The sequence below is a fragment of the Psammomys obesus genome, unplaced genomic scaffold (assembly GCF_907164565.1).
Source record: "Psammomys obesus unplaced genomic scaffold, mPsaObe1.curated_primary_1811, whole genome shotgun sequence".
NCBI lineage: Eukaryota > Metazoa > Chordata > Mammalia > Rodentia > Muridae > Psammomys > Psammomys obesus.
Window position 1 is genome coordinate 3,805,889 of NW_026596143.1, and position 22,021 is coordinate 3,827,909.

The 22,021-nt window shown below is 37.5% G+C and overlaps 1 protein-coding gene across 3 annotated transcripts in view; it reads left to right on the top strand.

The window, feature by feature from the left end:
• The window catches only part of Wrn (WRN RecQ like helicase), a 123,740-nt gene that overhangs the window by 57,106 nt on the left and 44,613 nt on the right, over positions 1-22,021 (top strand). For all 3 annotated transcript variants that reach the window (XM_055593452.1, XM_055593453.1, XM_055593454.1), the window contains 5 exons: positions 1,816-1,898; positions 6,257-6,363; positions 15,502-15,689; positions 17,889-18,063; positions 21,397-21,578. In XM_055593452.1, the coding sequence (XP_055449427.1) occupies positions 1,816-1,898; positions 6,257-6,363; positions 15,502-15,689; positions 17,889-18,063; positions 21,397-21,578 (735 nt within the window). The remainder of the gene's footprint in view (positions 1-1,815; positions 1,899-6,256; positions 6,364-15,501; positions 15,690-17,888; positions 18,064-21,396; positions 21,579-22,021) is intronic.

Sequence of the window (22,021 nt, forward strand, 5' to 3'; positions counted from 1 at the left end):
AACCAACCAACCAACCAACCAACCAACCAACCAACCAACCAACCAACCAGCCAACCAACCAACCAACCAACAACAGATAAAAGAAACTAGGATACACTGAAATGACTAGCTCATCTCAGATCAGTTTTCATAAAGGAAGGAGAACTGAGTCCAAATCTGGGCTTTATTATTTTTATTGTTTCTTACAGTAATTAGAATGCTATATTAGTTTCTTGGAGAGAAAGGAAAATTTATTCTATACCTAATAAATTTCTAGTGAAAATATAATGTTTAGCATGTAATAGATAGCAAAATATTTGTTGAATGGATGAGTTAAAAACTCAACTTCTTATATAGAAAAAATAAGTTTAATTTGATCTGTTGTTGTTTTTGAGACAGGATTTGTGTGTGTAGCCCTGGTAGTCCTGGAACTCGTTGTAGATCAGGATTAAATTTGTAGAATTCCACATGCCTCTGCCTGTGAAGTGCTGAGATTAAAGATGTGTGTCACCACCACCTGGCTTTCATCTGTTTTTATATGGTAAAGTGATGACACACCATAAGTAGTTTCTAGCCTTCATCATAAAAGTTGTCGTAATAACAAGTTAACATAATTACTTTAAGCAAAATATGAATTTTATTTTAAGGACAAAGGAAGTTCACATGGCTCCCGTTGAGAAAAAATGGACATGGAGAATGCAAAAGGTCTTCTTTTTATGTGTGTTCTCCTGTCCCATTTAGGAGATGAGTCACCAAATAGAGGATAGCAATTCCACTCTCCCTTTGATGACTGGTTAATCTTGATCAGGTGTTCATATTTTAGAAGACAACCTTCGACTGTCTATTCTTGTCAGCAGAATATATAGAATAAACTGGATTATTAAGGCCTTAATTATTAGAGAGCAAGAAATATGGGCTTTAGTTCTCATAGGTGAGGTATATTGGTATGGGATAATACAAAAAATTTATAAAGATTTGATTATCTAACTTGGGTATTTTGTTTTGAAAATGGACTTTTAGAAAGTAGAATTTGACTTGTAATACCACTTTAGTGGCAAATATTCCCTGACAGAAATTGCTATATTTGTTTTGATGAGTTGAAGACAAATCAAAGAACTAACAAATCTGAATTTGTATATAATATTCCTTTGGTTTTTCATAATAAAAATGATGTGTTACTTAAAAATCTATCAAACATTTTAATTTTAAGTTGTTATTCATTGACTGTGCTCTTTTTATTTATTTATTTATTTTTTATACTAATCAAGGTTATTTACTTTGTATCCCAACCATAGCCCCCTCCCTCCTTCCCTCCCAGTCTCCTTCCCCCCTCATCTTCTCCCTGCCCCTTTCCAAGTCCACTAATAGGGGAGGACCTCCTCTTCTTCCATCTGACCCTAGTTTATCAAGTCTCTTCAGGCCTGGCTGCAGTGTCTCAAAGCAGATATTAAGACTCATAACCAAACCTTCAACAGAGTGCAGGGAATCATATAAAGAAGGGGGATTAGTAAGACCTGGAGAGTCCAGGAGCACCACAAGGACCAAATATATCAGGGCACAGGGGTCTTTTCTGAGACTGTTTCTCCAACCAAGGACCCTGTATGGATATAACCTAGAACCCCTGCTCGGATATAGCCCATGGTAGCTCAGTGTCCAAATGTGTTCTCTAATAAGGGGAACAGGGACTATTCCTGACATGAACTCAATGGCGAGCTCTTCGACACCCTCCCCACCCCCCTCGCCAAGGGAGGAGCAGCCTTGCTAGGCCACAGAAAAAGGCTGTGTTCTTTAGTGGAGTGTTTTCTTTTCTGTTCCTGTTTTTGTTTGTCTTTACAGAGGCAAATACAGGATCATATACATAACTCCAGAATTCTGTTCTGGTAATTTGGACCTACTCCAGGAGCTTGAGTCTAATATTGGTAAGTAACGAAATAGGACTTCTGTGAATAAAAAGTAAATCCACGCATGAATAGAGACTAGATTTCAATTTTGTTAAAGGTTCATTTCAAACAATTCCTTCTCTGGGAAATCGCTGACCAATTTGGTATTTGTCCCATTTCATAATATAGATAGTTCCTCATTCCATAAAGGTGGGACTCCGGGTTAGTTCTATATTTGTATGCAGACATGTAAGTATCTCCTGCTACACTATACACTCTTGACAGAAAAATATGGTTTTTTAATTTTTGTCCTCAGTGCAGGACTTGGTACATAGTCATCTATTTCAGTATGCCATTGAATGAACGCTGAATTCATTCAATGATTCTGAGGTTTATCTTCTTTAATATTCTGAGTCTAAATTAAACCTATGTCGTAGTTCTTGGTTCTTGTTCATGAAAATCATTCTTCATCCCAGTACTCGGGAGGCAAGGTAGGTAGATCTCTGTGAGTTTGGTCTGCAGGACAGCCAGGGTTATACAGAGAAACCCAGTCTTGAAAACAAAACAAAACAAAACAAAAAAATCACTCTTCAGACTTTAGAAAAATGTTGTTAAACAGCTTATTTTTTTTTTAGAAAATATAAATATAAAATTAGTCAATGCTGTGACACTGTATTGAAACATTTTTATGTTTTTGGTTTTTGTTTTATTTTTATTTTTTTGTTTTTGGTGGTGGTTGTTAGGTTCAGCTGAGAGTTACAAAGGAGACAAATGCTAATCCATATTTGAAACCTTAATTTAAATTTTATCCAACCTGTAGGATAAAATTACCTTCCCAGTTTTGGGAACTTTTTGAAGAACTAGGTCTTAAGTAATTTCATATAGGTTAAGTTTTCAGTATTCTACTGGACTGGCTAGTTTTATGTCAACTTGGTACAAGTTAGAGACATCAAAGAGAAGGGAACCACAAATGAAAAATAAATGTCTCCGTAAGATCTATTTGTAGGCAATCCTGTAGAGCATTTTATCAATTAGTGATTGATGGGGGGAGGGCCCAGCCCACTGTGGATGGTGCTGTTCCGGGGCTGGTGGTCCTGGGTGCTATGAGAAAGCATGCTGAGCAAGCCATGAGGAGCAAGCCAGTAAGCAGCACTCCTCCATGGCTTCTGCATCAGCTCCTGCCTCCAGGTTCCTGCCCTGCTTGAGTTCCTGTCCTGCCTTCCATCAGTGATGAAGGTGGTGTTTAAGTGTAAGCCAAATAAACCCTTTCCTCCACAAGTTGTTTTGGTCATGGTATTTCGTCACAGCAATATTAATACTAACAAAGACATGTATCACTTAACATTTTGTATAAGGAATATATTTAACGGTTTTCTTAACAAATACAATGAAAGCAAAATTTTATATTGCAGTATGTGATGAAATCAACAAAGAATGAGGACAGAAATTAACATGTAAGGAAGTGTATTATCAGTGTGTGCCTGTGTTGTCTGTTTAGCTCTCATTGGCATGCTTTTTGCCTGCAATGGAAAACAAATTTGATGTGTATCCTATTAGGCTGTAAGGAGTTCTTTTGAGCATGTCCCTATGGGTTAAACCTTTCTATGTTATAGATCAATTTCATGATTATATCTAAAACACTGGAATCTGTAACTCTATATTCTGAGTATATTTGATTCTGCTTCAGATATGTTTTAGTTTAATAATGCTGTAAATGAATAATTATGTAAATAAATAAATGTTAAATGCTTTTGACAAGTAGTTGTAACTTTTTACTTTTTAACTTTTCATAACAGGTAACTGGTGAATACTGCAGAGCCAAGGGTGTAGCTCAGTGATAGTGTTTGCCTAGCACGCACCAGGCCTGAATTCATTGTTTAATTTATTTTTATTTTTACTCTGTTTTGGTGTGAGTGTGTAGTCTGAGGATAACTCTCAGGAGAAGGGGAGATGGTCCTGTCTTTCAGCCATATTGGTTCAAGACATTCAACTTGGTTGCCAGGCTTGAAGGGAGGTGGTTTTACAGCCCTCTTCTTGCTTGATCACTCTAGATATTGTTATTTATTGTGGTTTCCACTCTTTCTCCCCCTCCCCCGTGTCTCTCTCTCTCCTCCCCTCCCCCTCTTCTTTTTTTTCCTTCCTTTCTTTTGCTAGGTATGGAAATATCATCTCAGTTCTAGGAGGCTGATTCAGGAGGATCAGATAGTCAGCTCCCTTCTGTTTTAAAAACAAACACAGAAGCAAGCAAACAAGCAAACAAACAAACCAACCCAAAAAAATATGTATAAGTATTTTCATTAGAGAAGCATTCTTTGCTTTTAATGGATGAAAATATTTTTCCCTGGGTAACTTAGAAAAAGGGATAAGCTAAATTAAAGTTATTTTTACTAATATCCCCCCTTGGCTTTTGCTTGCAGGAGAGTGTAAAACGCCTATAAAATGAATGTACTCAGGTTTTTATTTGTACAGTAAGTAGTCTGACATTTAACTAATCAGATTTGTCATTTTTAGGTAAATGTTACATTTTTTTAAGGAGTCTGGATCTATAACAGAAATAGCAAACATACTTTTATATGGGGGTGCCTTTTCAGCTGCACTTGTAATTGTCTTTTAACTTTGGGAATGAGACTTGAGTGACAGGTGTGCCGAAATGAAATATGTACAGGACCTGGAAAGACACTTGAACTTTTCATTCAAGTGAATGTTAACCAATGCTTGTTTGAACTAACTATGCAGGTCAAAGGTCAACTCCATTATATGCTTATCAGAGATTTTTCTAACTCATTTCAATTAAAATCTAGCTATTTTATTCTTTACAGTCAAAATAAGTGTATGAGTAGCAGTGGGATTTTCCCAGTCACTCGGTGGTATAAAATATATATTTGCTTCTCTGCTTTCTTCCTTCTCATTTTCTGAGGACCTCAGTATAGCTTATAATCTCAGTGAATTGCTGTGTTTCTTTTGTCTTTTCTGTAGAACTGTGAGATCCTTGAGGTCAAGTGCATTTTGGTTATCTAGAAAAGGGCTAATTTAGTTGTTTATTTAAAAAGAGACCCTTGTCTCTGTTGCCTTGCTCAGGCAAGTCTTGAACTTTCTTTGTGGCTGAAAATGGCCTTGAATCCTTTACCCTGAAATTCCATGCATGTGCTACCACATTGGCTCTTAACAATGGTAGCATATTTTTAATAAACTCTTTTTTGGTGCCTGGATTATCTGAGTATTTTATGTGTGTGCTATAATTTAACCTCAGAGTACCAAGACGTGCTAGGTGCTTTTATTACCTACTGTGTATCATAGAGTTCTGCTGCTGCTGCTGCTGCTGCTGCTGCTGTGTGTGTGCGTGTGTGTGCGTGTGTGCATGTTACCACAATGTGTTTACAGAGCAGTGGAAGTCAGTTCTCTCTGTGGTTTCTGAGGGTTGAACGCTGTCAGGCTTTCTAGGCTTTTAACCCCCTGAGCCATCTCAGCAGATCCACATTGTAGTTTTGGGGAAACTGAGAACTGGAAAGTCTTTTAACTTGCTCAAGGCTTTGTGTGTAGCCAATCTGACTCTAAAGCATGTGTTTTTAATCATCTCACTGATAGAATATAGCCCCCAAACAAAAGTTATTTTTCTCTTAAAAGTATTAATTTGATAATTAATGGTAAGGGCATTACTAAGTCAGTTCTTTGAAGTTGTTTTAATAGATGATTATACAATAAACCCTTTAAAATGCATTACCACACTATCGATCTTGTTTAGTGTACACTGTAGGGCAGAGTGCGGAGCTATATTCCTTTTTACTCCCTACTTTGCACACAATTAGATTGAGTTCTTCCCATACTATTTTATGTTAGACAATATGGATGTCATGGTGTCTTCACATATTGGCATTTCAGAGGAACTTCCTGCAATATGATACGTGCTCAATCGTGGATAACGATGTTTTTCATCTCAGGAGAAATGTGCTGACTGTTTGTCTTTTTTGATAGCTAATCTATAAGATAAGATTAACATTATTGCCAAAAAATGAAATAGAACAGTTCTTTTGAAAGCACATTGTTGCAGATGGTTCATAAGTGATAATCTGGGGACAAAGTAATAGTAAGTAATTTATATCTTTGAGGAATAGTAATGAAAGCTGAAATATAGTATGTTGTTTGAATTAAATATAAATATTTCCTTTATTCTAATGCCTTTTATTCATTTCTCTTCTTGCCTCCTATTCTTGCTTATGAGCTTTGATGTTATCTGGTATTATTTATGCTTCTTATGGGTGTGTGAGTTTGAGCCAAATACTTTGATTTGGCTCATACTTTTTGTAAGATATATATTCTAACAGAAAAAAAAATATTGACTTAGATAGCATCTTTTGCTTTTTGACTCATATTTTCCATGTATATTCTCCTTTTTGTAGGTATCACACTTATTGCTGTGGACGAGGCTCACTGTATTTCTGAGTGGGGCCATGATTTTAGAAGTTCATTCAGGACACTGGGCTCTCTGAAGAAAGCACTCCCCTTGGTAAGCTTTGCCAAGTCTGATGTCCCCATCCCACCCCATCCATCCTAGTTTTGAATTGACTCCACGCCTTTTCCTACTAACCTAAATCCCCAACCCCAAGTTTACTGTCTTGAAGTGACATTTTTATCAAGTGCTTCCAGGACTGAGTAATGTCCTAACAGCTAAATGCTTTTTTATAAAAGGGAAGGTGTCAGATAGGAACCTATGTTTTTTTTTAAGATTCTAACATTGGCCTCCTTTTGAGGTTAGCATATAGCTTATTGAGGAATACTCTAACATGAATATGCAACCTTTGACATCGAGCTATTCCATTGCCATCCATGAAGTTTACCCTTGAGAACCATGAAATTGTGATATTAAAAGCAAGCAAAGCTAAAAAAGTCTGAGCCGAAGGGGGTCAGACTCCCACAGAGACTGATATACCAACCAAAGACCATGCATGGAAAGGACCTAGACCCCCTGCTCAGATGTAGCCCATAGACAGCTCAGTCTCCATGTGTGTTCCCTAGCAAGGGGAGCAGGGGCTGTCTCTTTCATGAACTCAGTTGCCTGCTCTTTGATCACTTGCCCCTGGGAATGTGGCCTTGTCAGGCCACAGAGGAAGAGGATCCAGGCAGTCCTGATGAGACTTAATAAGCTATGGGCAGATGGCAGAGGAGGAAATTTTTCCCTTTTAGTAGACTTGGGGAAGGGGATAGGAAGAAGGGAAAGAGGGGAATGAGGGAGAAAGGGTGGGACTGGAAGGAGTTGAGGGAGGGGCCTTCAATTGGGATATATAATGAATAAAGTATAAAAAAATTAAAAAAAAGTTAAAAAAGTATCAAGATATCTCAATGTATTAAATTATTTTTGAGTTTGTGTCGTTATCACACTCCTCGATGTCAGTGCACAGGTTGTATATTCTTCCCTGGGACAAGAGTTAGAAAAGAAGTTTTGTAAATATCAGTAGACTACAGGAGGGACATAGGGAGAGGGAAAGGAGGGAGGGTGGGACCAGGAGGAGATGAGGGAGGGGGCTACAGCTGGGATACAAAGTGAATAAATTATAATAAATAATAATAAAAAATGTCATTATTACTCCTTAGTGACAGGGGCTATATTTGCAAGGACCCCAGTGGGTACCTTGGAGCTACCCCCGATGTAATTTATGCACAGTGGAAGAAGTTTTAAAATGAATAGCCATGGCAATATACTATAATAAAAATGCCCACAATCATTATTCTTGACCATTTGGATCATAATTAAGTAGAATAAGGGGCAGCCAACCACAAGCACTTCCTAGCTTAACTGCTGGTAACCAGGATGGGTATAAAAAAGCTAACTGATGAGAAACATGAATTGTGCAGGTACTCAGTAGCAAGGGGTCATTCCTTCATAGTGAGAATGGAGTGTCAACACTGGAAGGGCACGCCTGTCATCCCAGCACTTGGGGAGACAGAGGGAGAAGGATCTGTGTGAGTTCTGCAGAGTGAGTTCTTGGACAGCCAAGGCTGCACAAAGAATCCCTGTCTTGGGGGAAAAAAGAAAAATAATCTTTTTATTTGTATAACTTTCCATTTAGTATATTTAAACTAGGCTTGATCACAGTAGTCTGAAACCAGAAAAAGCCAATGTGGATGGAGAGGGCAGGTGTTTAGTATGGCTTTGACACATTTATTTCATTTTCCTTTTTTAAACATTCCACAAAATTGTAGTTACTATGTGTCCTTCATTAATGGGCCATTGTAAGATGGGCTGTGGACTGCATTATCCTATTCATCACAGTTCATAGAAAACTTGGGTTGTTTCCTGGATTTCGGATATTGTAAATGAGGATACTGTGAACACTTACATACTCCCACGGTCCTTTGGTAGGGCAATGGTTTTATAACCTGTGAACATAAGTTTTAGTTTTTGGGATTAATGCCAGGGCTGTGGCTGCTGGACCCTCTGGGAAGTACTTCCTTCATTTTTAGAAGGATCTACAGAACTACTTTTCAGACTGGCGATACCATTGTGTATCCTCCCTGTCCCCAGAAGTATAGGAACAATAATTTCTTCTCATTCTTACCACTGTTTTGTCTTACTACTGTTGTATTTTAGCAGCTAAGATAGGAGTGGTAGTTTGTGTTTCAATTTGCATTTCTCTAATAGCTAGTGGTGTTGAATGTCTTTTTGTATGGTTCTTATTTGGTAACATGCCTTGTTTAATTGGGTTTTTTTTTTCTGTTAAGTGGGTGTGTGTGGAAGGAGAAGAAAAGGGAGAGGGAAAGGGAGTGTGTGTGTGTGTGTGTGTGTGTGTGTGTGTCTGTGTGTCTGTGTTGTACTCTACAGTGCAGCACCTGCAGAAGCCAGATGTTGGCGTTGGCATCTTCACCTGTTACTCTCGTACCTTATTTGATTTAAAACAGAGTCTCTCACCAGCCAGGTTGCTCTCCAGTGCTAGACTGGCAGGCCACCCAGCCCCTGGGTTCCTTCTCCTCCTGGACACTGGGCTCCTAGGTGTGCACTCTGGGCCTGGCTTTTATGTAGTTGCTGGAGATAGATGTTAGGGCCAAAGACTCAGCCATCTCCTTCGTCCCTGTGTCAACACATCAGAATTTTAAAAAGTATTTATATGTCAGTTCTTGGTTAGATATTTCGCTTGTAAATATTTTTTATAAATTTTATTTTATCTTTCATTATTTTCACATTGTCTTTTTTATTTTTTTCACATTGTCTTTTATAAAGAAAAAAACATGAATTTGGATGAAATTTAGAATATTATAATTATATATTTTTTGGATTTTGTTCTCAGCCTTACTCTTGACATTTTGCTTCTATGGGTTTTTTTTTGTTTTTTTTTTTTTTTTTCTTTTCTTTTCTTAAAATGTGAATGATTAAATTTAGGTCTCAGAGGGTGCAGAGATGGCATGGCAGGTAAAGAGCTTGCCATGCAAGTGTGAAGCCATACGCTTGAGTCTACAAAGCCCCTGTAAAGCACAATAGCATGTGCCTAATCTCATGCTACGCCATGGAGGTAGGAACAGGAAGCCCCTACCCCTGCCACTGGATCAAAAGACTGCCTTTTCTCTATTTAATCACTTTTGCCCCTTTGTTGAAGATCCTTTGAATGCATTTGCCTTGGGCGCTAGTCCTCTGTATTAATTTTGATTGAATAAACAAAGTGGCCTGTGTTTAGGTCCTAGTGACAGGAAGACAGTGGTGCCTCCTGTGCTCAAGGTTCATAGTTACAGGAGTTAAACAGAGAAAAATAATGAAAGCTGTTAACCTTTTAGTAAGATTATCTGGCTCAGTTTCATTAATCATTAATCTTACATATTAATGGCAAATTGCTATGTTTAAAATTACTTCTTTTTGCTTGGGTTTTCCCTTGAAGATTTGATTGAGCAGTAATTAAGTGAACAAAATAAGTCATTAACAGTAGCAAAAACGCAATGTCACAGCTGGCAAATATCATACTGAAAGAGAATACAGCTTGTGTGGATTGAGGTCTAAGTACTGTCTGGCCTTGTCTCAGGCACTATTTCTCAGCTGTGCCTCAGCACCATCCAGTAAGGTAGCCATCAATATCATATTCCTTCAGTTGTCTAAGGACAGCACATTTTTCTTGTTTTCTTTCTTTCCTTTTCCTTGAGTGTCTTCTATTCCTTTGTACCTGCCTGTTTTATTGGGGTTGGCATGCCTGGTACCTAGTCTCTATCCTCTGTGCTAAACTACCACCCATCTATGGAGAACTCTCAAATTTACATCCCTGTCTTGGATTGATTCCACCAAGATATTATTGCGCTCCTATGTGAACTTTCCATCTTTGGTGTTGTCACTAATTTGGTTTTTAGCAATATTTATTTAATAAAAGTCATACACATGATAGGAGAGTCATAGGCTATGTTTACACACATAGCTGCCTACTTAAGACTTTTCTATTTAGGTTCCCAATAGCTATCTCAAACTTATCCCATCCCAACTGACTTCTGATGTTCTTCCCACTCCAACTGCTTTCCCCCAGACTCTCTGATCTTGTTGAATAGCAGCACCAGAGTTTAGCTATGCAGCAGTGACTAGAGATCCCCCTGCCTCAGTCTCCCCAGTGCCTGGATTTGTACCACTATGCCTGGTAACTTTTCTTTTTACTGTTCTCCATCATACATTCCAATAATAAGGAACTCTTGTGAGGGCTTCCAAGTATATACAAACTCTAACTACTTCTCTCTTGATCCCTGCCAGATCTCTGGTGCTAGCCTATATCTTTCACATAGGCTATTACAGTGACCTCTTGGTTTCCATCTTCAGTCTACTTCAATACAGCATTTAAAGTGATACTTATGAATATGCCAGAGAGTTTTGTGCCTTCTGCACAAGATCCTCTTGTAGGGTGCCATTTCACCAAATAAAGTGAAAAAAATCGATGGTATCACATCCCATTGAGTTTTATGTTATGTCACTTTCATGTTCCCATGATGGCATCAGATTATTAATGGAATCCATCAGTGGGTCAGGTTACAGCTGCCGTTATCCATTAACCTCTTAGTGGTTGGGTCTATTACCCAGGAACTCACCCTTCCACACATGGCTAAGACAGTTTGTATCTAAACCGTAGCAAGAAGGAGTTTTTCTTTTTTTGGTGTATATAAGCAGGGGTGGTATCTGAATCATAGCAGCTGCTCAATAATTACTTGAATGAATGAATGAATGAATGAATGAATGAATGAATGAATGAATTCTGGTCAGAAAGCTGGGAATTACCTGCATAGGTAGTTATAAGAGTTGGATGATAAATAGCTATACCATAGGACTCTGTGCTGGTTTCAAAACAAATGATTTGAAAGAGGCAAACCACATTTTCTCCCCTTAGGTAAAGTTCATAGTCCAGTGAGGGAGCTGAGATCCACATCCAAGAAAGTAGAAGCACATGATACAGCGTGCATAGAATGGTGCAGGTGATACAGAAAGGCGAATAGTGCTCGCGGGAGGACGAGTGAAGGCGTTCCCACAGTGCAAGCCACCAAGCACTGCTCGGAAGGACTGGTTTCCACTAATTTTGAATGGTTTAATGAGAGAGAGAGAGCTGCGAAATTGAAAATCGAGAAGAATACTTTTGTAATCCTTTCCCAGGCCTTTCAATTCTAGGATCGTGTTAAAGGATTTTTAAATATTTCAAGCAGTTCTTGAATACTCTTCAGGTGGAATTAAATCCTTTGTTATATATAACTCTGGATATAATGAGATCATTTTCCATTCTTCCAGTGATTAAATACCATATTCCTTCAGCTGAGAGTCTTGGCAGGTTGTTCCTCATGCAGTGGCTGAGGATCCTTTCCCCTGAGTTTTTAAGAACTGACTCTGTTAGGCAGTAGTAAGAAACGCCACCTGCTGGATATCAGTTTTCTCATGTTCCTTGGTCTTATTCTATCCAGTTACACTGGGATTACTCTTGTAAGCCTGGATACATCACACCAAATTATTATAGTAAATCTAGAAATGCTAGAAATCAACAAACAGTTGACACAAAGAGCCCATTTGGAGGGAATCGTAAAAGTGAGCCCAGAGAAGGAGCAGCCAGAGGAAAGTTCTGCATAGCCTTTAACATTTGTATCCAATCAGGAAGAGGTATTTTTGAAGTCCATGAGATATACTGGCTCTTCCCGTTACTTTGTTGTAAGGACCCATTAAAAAGATCAGTTATTCAGATACTGAATAACTGGAATAAAAGGATAAATATCTAAAATCTGTGTGCATTATACAGTGTGAAGTAGTCACATGATCCAATCTGGAAAAAGAATAGTTATATTTTCTCTCAACTTTTGTTTCATGGAGTATATAATTAAGATTCACCTAAGTGTACAGTTCCATAAGATTAATTTACATTATATTTATTATGTTTGGCTGCTTCTTTTGCTAACAACTGCTCTCTCTCATCAAGGAAATCAAGGCTAGCCAACTTAAACAACAAATTCCTCACACTGAGAACTTGCTCTAAGTAGGTGGCAACATAATTCAGTGTGTGACCAGTTTCTTTCAAAGTTAAACAGTTTGGACTTTTAATAATTGTGCTGTAGCCACAGAGATGACCTGGAAGTAGCCCATCAAATGAGGGCATAGGGTTGATTTCTCAATACTGCCCCATGTGCTATTTGTAAGCTTTATTCTTGGCGACATTTCCAACATCATAAATGTTGGATTTATCATAAATCATAAATCATCATAAATGATTTCCAACATCATTCTGAGAGATTTGTTCTATCCACTTTTTGAACATCCACCTTTCCTAAGTGTTGTTACTTGATCCTACTTTCTAGTTGTAAGAGCAACACTCCCCACTGTGTCTTTAGAATGTTGTAGTGAGTTTACAATACATTATTTTTTCTTTTCTCCTAGCAGTCTGCCAGCCTGAGGGCCTTATAAAAAATGGAAATTTTTATTAAAAGTTCATGCAACCATGTAGTTCTCTCTGGCTCATCTTCCTTCTTCCTAAGTTGAGCCCTTGCCAGTGGAGAATGAGCTAGCAGTGCCTCTGCCTTTGAAATTGTACAGAAAGAAATCTCAACTGTTTTGTGCTGTAGTAGTTACAGCTGAAACCTTTTAGGTGCTTGCTCTCTACTCTTGAGTAACATGAAGCACTGGGCATGTTTTTGTATGTATGTGTTCATGTGTGTTGTGTGCAGATACATGTGTATGGAGTACATGTACATGTGTGTAGCTTGGCCAATGAGTCCCAGGGAGCAGCCCATCTCCATCTATCTGGTGCCAGGATTACAAACTGGAATTTCAAGTGTGTGCCACGACGTCTAGAAGTTGTGTATATATTTCTTTGCAAATTGGCAAACTGCATATACATTTATACTTAGATATAAGATAATGCTTAAATTAGTTTGTGAAGTAGTCACAGTGTGTTTGAGTAACTCATTTTATTAGAATATTGTTTCCTTGATCTACTACAGATAATAAAGTATTTTAAAATAAAATTGTATCCTTAGCGATAGCCAATGATTTAGAAATAAATGTTAAGACAGCCTTTTTTTTTTTCTGATAGTAAAACCTGGTTGAATGTATCTCCATTAAAATAGTGATAAAACATGCAACATTTATATGGGAGGTATTTTGCTTACCTACCTTTGAATTTCTAAAAGAAATTCATTCATGTTTTTTCCTGCTACCTCTTGTGCTCCTGATTTTGCTGTTCATCCTGTCAAGAAGTGCTAGACTGGAAATAGACTATGACTCAATTGCTTAAGGAATCAGTTAGTAAACGTTTCACTTGCTACGTATTTGTCATATACAGTATGGCACTGAGAAGGCAGTAAAAGTGAAGAGAGGTTGTTAAGGCTGTTGGGAGAGTTGCTTCCACTGCTGAAAAGCCATAGGCCAATATAATTTTGAAGAAACTTCTTGCAAAAGACAAGATAAATTGTTCTATGTAGCTAGGTTATCACATTATAACTCTGCCATTGCTTTTGAACTATGAATTACAAATTATTAATATATATATATAATAAAATTCCTGTTTCTATACCACTAAAATGTAGATGGCTAATAAGCAGTATTAATTTAGTGGAACAAGATAGATTGCATTGAAACCTTATAGATTCAGTGTTTGATTTATTAAATAGGAGATAATTTTTCTGTTTTAAAAACTTTTTTATTAATTTTTTTTCTTTATTAATTACACTTTATTTACTTTGTATCCCCCCTGTGGTTCCCTCCCTCCTCCCATCTCAATCCCTCCCTTCCTCCACCCTCTGCATGCATGCCCCTCCCCAAGTCCACTGATAGGGGAGGTCTTCTTTTCCTTTCTTCTGATCCTAGTCAATTGGGTCTCATCAGGAGTGGCTGCATTGTCTTCTTCTGTAGACTGGTAATGCTGCTTCCCCCTCAGGGGGAGGTAATTAAAGAGCAGGCCAATCAGTTCATGTCAGAGACAGTCCCTGTTCCTATTACAATGGAACCCACTTGGATACTGAACTGCCATGGGCTACATCTGTGCAGGGGTCTTAGGTTATCTCCATGCATAGTCCTTGGTTGGAATAGCAGTCTCAGGAAAGACCCCTGTGCTCAGATTTTTTGGTTCTGTTGCTCTCCTTGTGGAGTTCCTGTCCTCTCCAGATCTTACTGTTTCCCACTTCTTTCCTAAGATTCCCTGGACTCTGCCCAAAGGTTGCCCATAAGTCTCAGCATCTGCATTGATAGTCTCCAGGGCAGAGCCTTTCAGAGGTCCTCTCTGTCAGGCTCCTGACTTGTTACCTCTTTGCTCCTTCTTCTGATGTCTATCCTTTTTGCCTTTCTGGATAGGAATTGGGCATTTTAGCAAGAGTCCTCCCTCTTGATTAGTTTCTTTAGGTGTACAGATTTTAGTAGGTTTCTCCTATATTATATGTCTATATGAGTGAGTATATACCGTGTGCATCTTTCTGCTTCTGGGATAGCTCACTCAGGATGATCTTTTCCTGATCCCACCATTTACCTGCAAATTTCACGATTTCCTTGTTTTTTATTGCTGAGTAATATTCCCTTGTGTAGATATACCACAATTTGTGCATCCATTCTTCAGTTGAGGGGCATCTGGGCTGTTTCCAGCTTCTGGCTATTACAAATAAAAGCTGCTACAAACATGGTTGAGCAAATGTCCTTATTGTGTACTTGAGACTCTTTTGGGTATATGCCTAGGAGTGGTATGGCTAGATCTTGAGGAAGCGCTATTCCTAGTTGTCTGAGAAAGCACCAGATTGCTTTCCAGAGTGGTTGTACAAGTTTACATTCCCACCAGCAGTGGAGAAAGGTTCCTCCTTCTCCACAACCTCTCCAGCATGTGTTGTCTCTTGAGTTTTTCATCTTGGCCATTCTGATGGGTGTAGGGTGAAATCTTAAGGTCATTTTGATTTGCATTTCCCTGATGGCTAATGAGGTTTAGCATTTCTTTAAGTGTTTCCGATTAAAAAACTTTTTTTCTCTTTACTCAGGGCAAGTACTTCAGTGGTTGAGCGCTCACATAGCATGCCCAAGGTCCTGGGTTCCACCCTCAACATGACAAAAAGAAATCAATATTTAAATAAACCAAGACAGTCATGTGGAAGGCTTAGACATAGTTCGTATGACTGTTGGTTTGTGAGAAGAGTGAAAATGAGGGAGCTTCTGAATCCCTTGGTGTCCTGTTTCCCGCAGGTCCCAGTCATTGCCCTCTCTGCCACTGCAAGCGCCTCCATCCGGGAAGATATCATACGCTGCTTAAACCTGAAAAACCCTCAGGTCACCTGCACTGGGTTTGACCGACCAAATCTGTACTTAGAAGTTGGACGAAAAACAGGGAATATCATTCAGGATCTAAAACCATTTCTTGTCCAGAAGTCAAGGTAAAGATACAACAATAGATGAATTTTCTTTTTAAGGAAATTAGGTTAGTTTTTCTCTTTCTTTTTGCTATATGTTTAACGTTTCAAATTTTAAGTAGCTTTGTTTCAAATTAAGTGTAATACTATATAATCAATTCAGTGGCCTAGATTAAAGCACATTTAAAAATATTTTCTTTAATTCCTTTTAGAATTTCATGTACTACAGTTTGATCATATAACTTACTCAACTTCTCCCAGATCCATCTTCTCTCTCTACTGCTTTCCAAAGTCACGCTGTCCTTCATGTTTAAATAGCACACCAACTCTCATATGTGCTGTCCGTTTACCTCTGGGTAGGGAGCATCCACAGGCATATGGACAACTCATCAGGTGCTACACTCTTAAAGAAAACTCTCTTTCCCTCTCCCAGAAGCTATCAGCTGTCTGCAGTCCCTCAGTGCGGGGTAGGGTCTCAGGGAGCCATTTGTACCATTCTAGAGCTCTGTCTGAGTGGCTTGGTCTTGTGCAGGCAACCGTAAGTTCATGAGTGTGGTGGTCCTGTCATATCCAGGAGATACTGCTTTACTTCAGTTTTATCAGATCATTGGCTTTTACAGTTGATTTGTCCACTCTTCCGTGATGTTCAAAGAGTATATGTTAAGGTGTAGAGGGGAAGGTGGACAGGAGCTAATCCTTCTGATACTATTTTTATTTTATATTGTTATCTGAATAGGGCATTTGCTTTTAATAATTTACAAGTTAATGAACAAGCAAGACATGTGCCTTTCTTATGAGTTCTGTGTGCTTTACTAATAGCATGACTTAGCTCTGTTGTGGGAACTTTTTTTTTTTAATAGTCTATATGGAGTCTGTACATGTTCCAAGGACTGTCCTGGACATTTTCTACAAGTTAGCTTGCTAAATCCTCTAACTGCCCAGGAAGTACCTATGTCTTCATTTTACTGATGAAACTGTTCATTGCTTGTTTTGTTAAAGGTATTATATATGTTTTATCTTGTTTGTTAAGAACCTTTTATAACGCCATATTCTCTGACCTGCCTGCTGAGTGAAAAATTGATATTTTCATGATATGAAGTATTCTGAATAAAGTAAAATAATTTTCCTACCAATACTAACACAAACCAAATGCAGGTAGGTAAGAACACAGAACATTGTTAGTATTTTCCTCTTCCAGAAAGTATGACAATGGAAGGGATGGATCCTAGGTTAAGAAAGCATTAGTTCTTGTTATGGATACTAGGGAACAATTTGAGTAATAACTGAGCAATGCTTGTTATTCAAAATGAAATAGGAATATAATGAATGTACTCATAATGTTTTGCTGTTCTAGCAGCCTCCTTGAATATATTGTACTATACTTTTCTTTTACAGTAAAGGGAAAGGTTCTCTTGTCAAGGGCTTCTTCTAAACTAGATGCTTTTATACTCACATCACTACCTCACCTCTAATCTTTGCTTCTTTTCAATACAGATTATCCTCAATACTATGGCTACTTTTTAAAGTGACCCTCTTCTTTCTTAAAGATACATATTTCTAAAAGTGCCTTCCTCCATCTCCTTTTGTGATATTGCACTTTCCTATTTTTTTGCCATTGCTTGCTTTACAATCTCTTATGCAAATGCTTTCTGCTCATATTTATATTAATTCTGCTAATGGCGGTTAATTTTTATCCCAGATTGCTATAATCTCTCCTAACACATCTATCTCCTTGCTGCTACTTGATGTATTCCATAGATAACTTTTCAGATTTATCATCTGCAGACATATCTGTAAACCTTGCAGTAATATTTTATCTTTAAATCTTGTATAATACTTTATGCAACCATGAAACAATGAAACTTAATAAGTAAAGACTAATCTATTGTGTTGCCTTTCTAAAAGTATTTATATCTATACCTTATAAGTTTTTAAATTATTTTTTTCCTAAAATAGACTGATTTCTGATTTTAACTTTATTTGGAAGCAATATTGAATGCTAGAGTTTTGAGTTCACGTAATTCATTTCCATATTTGTCTTTATAGTGTTTTAGAGTTTCAGGGAGTTGAAGTGTTATCTTTTTTGGTCTGCTGACTTCTTTAAGACTTTCACTTAGTAGAAAGCCAAGATTATGAGAGCCAAGCTTCGATGAAACATACATATAATAAATGTGTTTGTGTTCTTTCCCTCCCTCCCTTCCTCTCTTCTTGCCCTCTCCACAGTTCTGCCTGGGAGTTTGAAGGTCCTACCATCATCTATTGTCCTTCCAGAAAAATGACAGAACAAGTTACTGCTGAGCTTGAGAAACTGAACTTAACCTGCAGAGCATACCATGCAGGCATGAAAATTAGTGAAAGGAAGGATGTTCATCATAGGTTCCTGAGAGATGAAATTCAGGTATAAGGATTAACCATCTTTCTTTAAATTCTTCATAGGAACTATAAATATCCATCAAATATTTATTTACCAAAATTTTCAAGTAATTTTGTTGTGTTAAGCACAGTGTCAGTACTCTGATAAAAGCAGTCATTGCATAGTGAAAATTGGTGAAACAAACCACACAGTTTAATGTAAATAGCAAACTGTGTCTGTTACTGAGCACTAGCTCTGTCAAAGTAGGTTTTGTAATGAAAGTGGCCATCTAGGAAGGTGAAATGTGAGCGGAGATTAAGTTTGTCAAGTAGGTGATGAGGGCAAAGGAATTGGTTGTGGAATCCCAGGAGAGAGCAGCAGGTGCAGTTAAGTGAGTGCGTACAGGGCCCAGAGAGTGAGTAGTTTGAAGTGGTTGGAGAGGAAGAAGAGTGGTAGGAATGGCACAGTGAGTGGACAGTGAGGAAAGCTGAGACAATCACAGAAAGATTGAGTTGGGTGGTTGCCCAGCTTGAAGATGAGAAGGTGCTTGCCTCAGTCTGAAGGCATCTAGTCTTGTCGTTCCTATTCTTTCCTATGGAAGGAACAGCTCTAATGCTTGCTATAGATTTTTGTCTGCATTTATTAATATTTTTTTTTATTCAGCAATAGGGCACTATTGTTGGATATGTCTGGTTTACCGCCTTCTTCATTGCTTTTCTGCTGCTGTGCTAAGATACGTGACCAAGGCACCTTACAGAGCATGGCAGTGGGCAGGCAGGCATGGAGCTAGAGCAGCACCCAACAGCCTTAGATCAGGCAGAGAGCTAACTGCAATGGCATGGGCTTTTGGAACCTCGAACCAGCCCTATATTCCATCCTTTCCAACAAGGCCACACCTCCTAATTCTTCCTAAACAGTTCTACCACCTATGGATCAACATTCAAATGGACAAGCCTATGGGAAGGCCTCTCACTCAAATCACCAAACTGCCAATTTATAACTTGATTAAAGCATTAATATTTTAAAAGGTGGCTTAAAAATCTTCAATGATCTTTCATTATAGTTAATTTTTTGAAGGTTATACCTATCTATCATCTATCTATCTATCTACTATCATCTATCATCCCTATATATATATGTGCATATACTGCTTTATTTTCTCTTTCTAATGTAAAAGTCACTAATAGGAATTTAAATTGTAAAAATTAAAGTTTATATTAATAGTTGCATTCTAGCTAACATCAGGTAGTTTTTGTTTAACATCTGGTCCTGGTCATAGTTCAAAAGCTTCACATATGCTTTGAAACCTTTCCCTTTCTTAACATGGTGAAATATGTATTATCATTTGTGTAGAATTGTTTAGGACTCTTAGAATTGATTAGTTTCTGCTGAGTGTTTGTTGAGTCCCTACTGAATTTATAAATGTAATGACTTTTAAATAGTCACTTTCCTATCATTTTACAGAGGATTTTTATTTTGTGGCAGGCGCAGAAGCAGACCCCTGTAGCTCTTCATATGTTAGACTGATGTTTAGAACTGTTTTCTACTTTATAATTCTAGAAAAAAACTTTTTAAATTTAGTATACACTCAAATCTAATCACATTTTCATTATTTGTTTGTAACTGTTCACAAATTTTATCCCAACCTTTAGTTTTGTCTTTCCGATGTTTGTCATTTTATGATGCCTTCTTTTGAATGAAATGATGAATAACTTACTTGGTAAAAATAACTTTAATTTATACTTGAAAGTTTATAGAGGTAATGTAAAAATCTGGTTAGTAGGTTAATTAACATCTGGTTAGGATTAGAATTATATTACTAGCTTCTAGCTGTATCGAACTTGTCTTCTTTGCCCAAAGTTTTCACTTTTCATATTTGTACTGTTATCACCATGCTCTCATCCTTCTTTTGCATGTTTTCTAATTTGTTTAGGATCTTTTGTTGTTGTTGTCATTTCCTATCTTCTTCCTTTCTTCCTGGACCATTCTAGAATATATGTTATTAATAACACTTTAATTTCATCTGTATATGCAAATAATTCTATTATACCTTTAATGAGAATATTTTCTCTTTTCTCTCCCAGTCTTTTCTATGGACTCTGTGGGTGTTTATTGCTCTGTCTTGCCATAATTTGCTGACACTATTATCTTAATTTTTTGTTAGTGTGAATGATTCTCTAGTTATTCCCCACTAAAAGTGTTGTATATTCACCTCTTTCAAATGTGTTACTGTCCTTTCCCTCTCTCTGCATTCCTAGACCTCATTCCCTTCCCTGTTGGTTTATATCATAATTCTGTTTAGATGTTATATGGTTCCTAATCCAAACATAAACCCAAATCTTTATATCATTGTGTTTCTTGCTTATTGTTTTATATTCTTGTTATTAAAGATTATTGTTTTCTGAAAATTATTAAATACATCACTAATTCTTCTGTGAATATTTTTCAACCATATAAACTTTATTTTAGTAGGTCTGTTCATATTAAGTCATTACAGTTTTATTTTCTTGGTATTATGTTATGGTTATTTTTATAAAATTGTGTTTGTTTCTCATTTTCTCTCTTAACCCAGCTATCATACCAGTAATTGAGATCTATTATATTTGTTTAATAATGAGCTTCACAGCACAAAAAGTGAACAGTTATTACTCTATTCTTAATCCTTTAAGCTAATCAGATTTCCTCCCAGTGTATATGCCAGAGATACTTGCACTTTGTAGCTTTCTTTGTTGAGCTCTCTCTCCTTGTTTCTCCTGGACATCTGCCCATTGGCTGAATCTCCTACCTCCTCCACTAATTCTTCCTTTTGTGGGTAGCAGGAAGTCCAACCCAATTCTCACCTCTGCTCAGCGATTGGCTATAAGCTGCTTTATTGACATATCAGGGGACAATTGGAGAGCAGTGTTTACACAACATTGAGACAGGAGATTCTCAGAACAAGGATTGCAACCAGATTTGAGGGGTTCAGAAATCAGCATTTGATACAATAACCTTATACCTATAGTATTATACACATCTTTAATATTCAGCATTAACTGTATTTCACTCTACAATCATGAATGATATAATTCTTAGAGTAAGACATTCTGCTGTCAGGGGAGGACACTTGAAACTCAATAATACAAAAGTTTTACTTACTTTAGAAACTGTTACTTGTAGCTTTGGGTATCCTGAGAAACTGCTTTATTTGGTACTTTTTATAGAGATGAACAAAAGTCACATTTTATGATTTATAAGTATTTAACTTATATTTAGATAAATAATCTTTCGGTCTGTAAGTAACATATTTAATTCAGTTTTACGAGTAAGCTGTTTTATTTCTTAAGTTTCAGTTATGTTGAAATGTGATGCTTATGCTGTGTTGCTGTTCATCCTCAGTGTGTTGTGGCTACCATAGCTTTTGGAATGGGCATTAATAAAGCTGACATTCGCAAAGTTATTCATTATGGCGCTCCTAAGGAAATGGAGTCCTATTACCAGGAAATCGGCAGAGCTGGCCGTGATGGACTTCAGAGTTCTTGTCACTTACTCTGGGCTCCGGCAGACTTTAACTTAACTAGGTAAGAACGCTTATTGCTTTTACCTTACAAATTTCTCTTTTTCTTCCCAACAAAGTATTTGATGGAGTGTCCCAAATTTCAAATGATCTCTGCGTGTATCTAAAGGTCGCCACTGAAAAATGAGCAAAACTAATAGAACATCATGAAGAGCATTTGTGGTGAGTCTTGTCACACAGGACTCCTGATGATCCACTTCTACCAATGTCCAGTTAGGTGCAGAGTTCACAAGATTGGGACTTTCCTTGGACGTTTGACGTGGATCTTAGGGCACACTGTCCCATATAGCAATGAGCAGTTCCCGCACTTTAAATCCTCGGTGATATGGCTCCACCTTTATTTAACTACATACCGTGTAGTATTGCTCATTTTTTCTTCTGGTGCTATAATGGTGGTTATTATAAAAGATGTGTCCAGTTCTTCATTAACTCTCTTTATTATTTTCC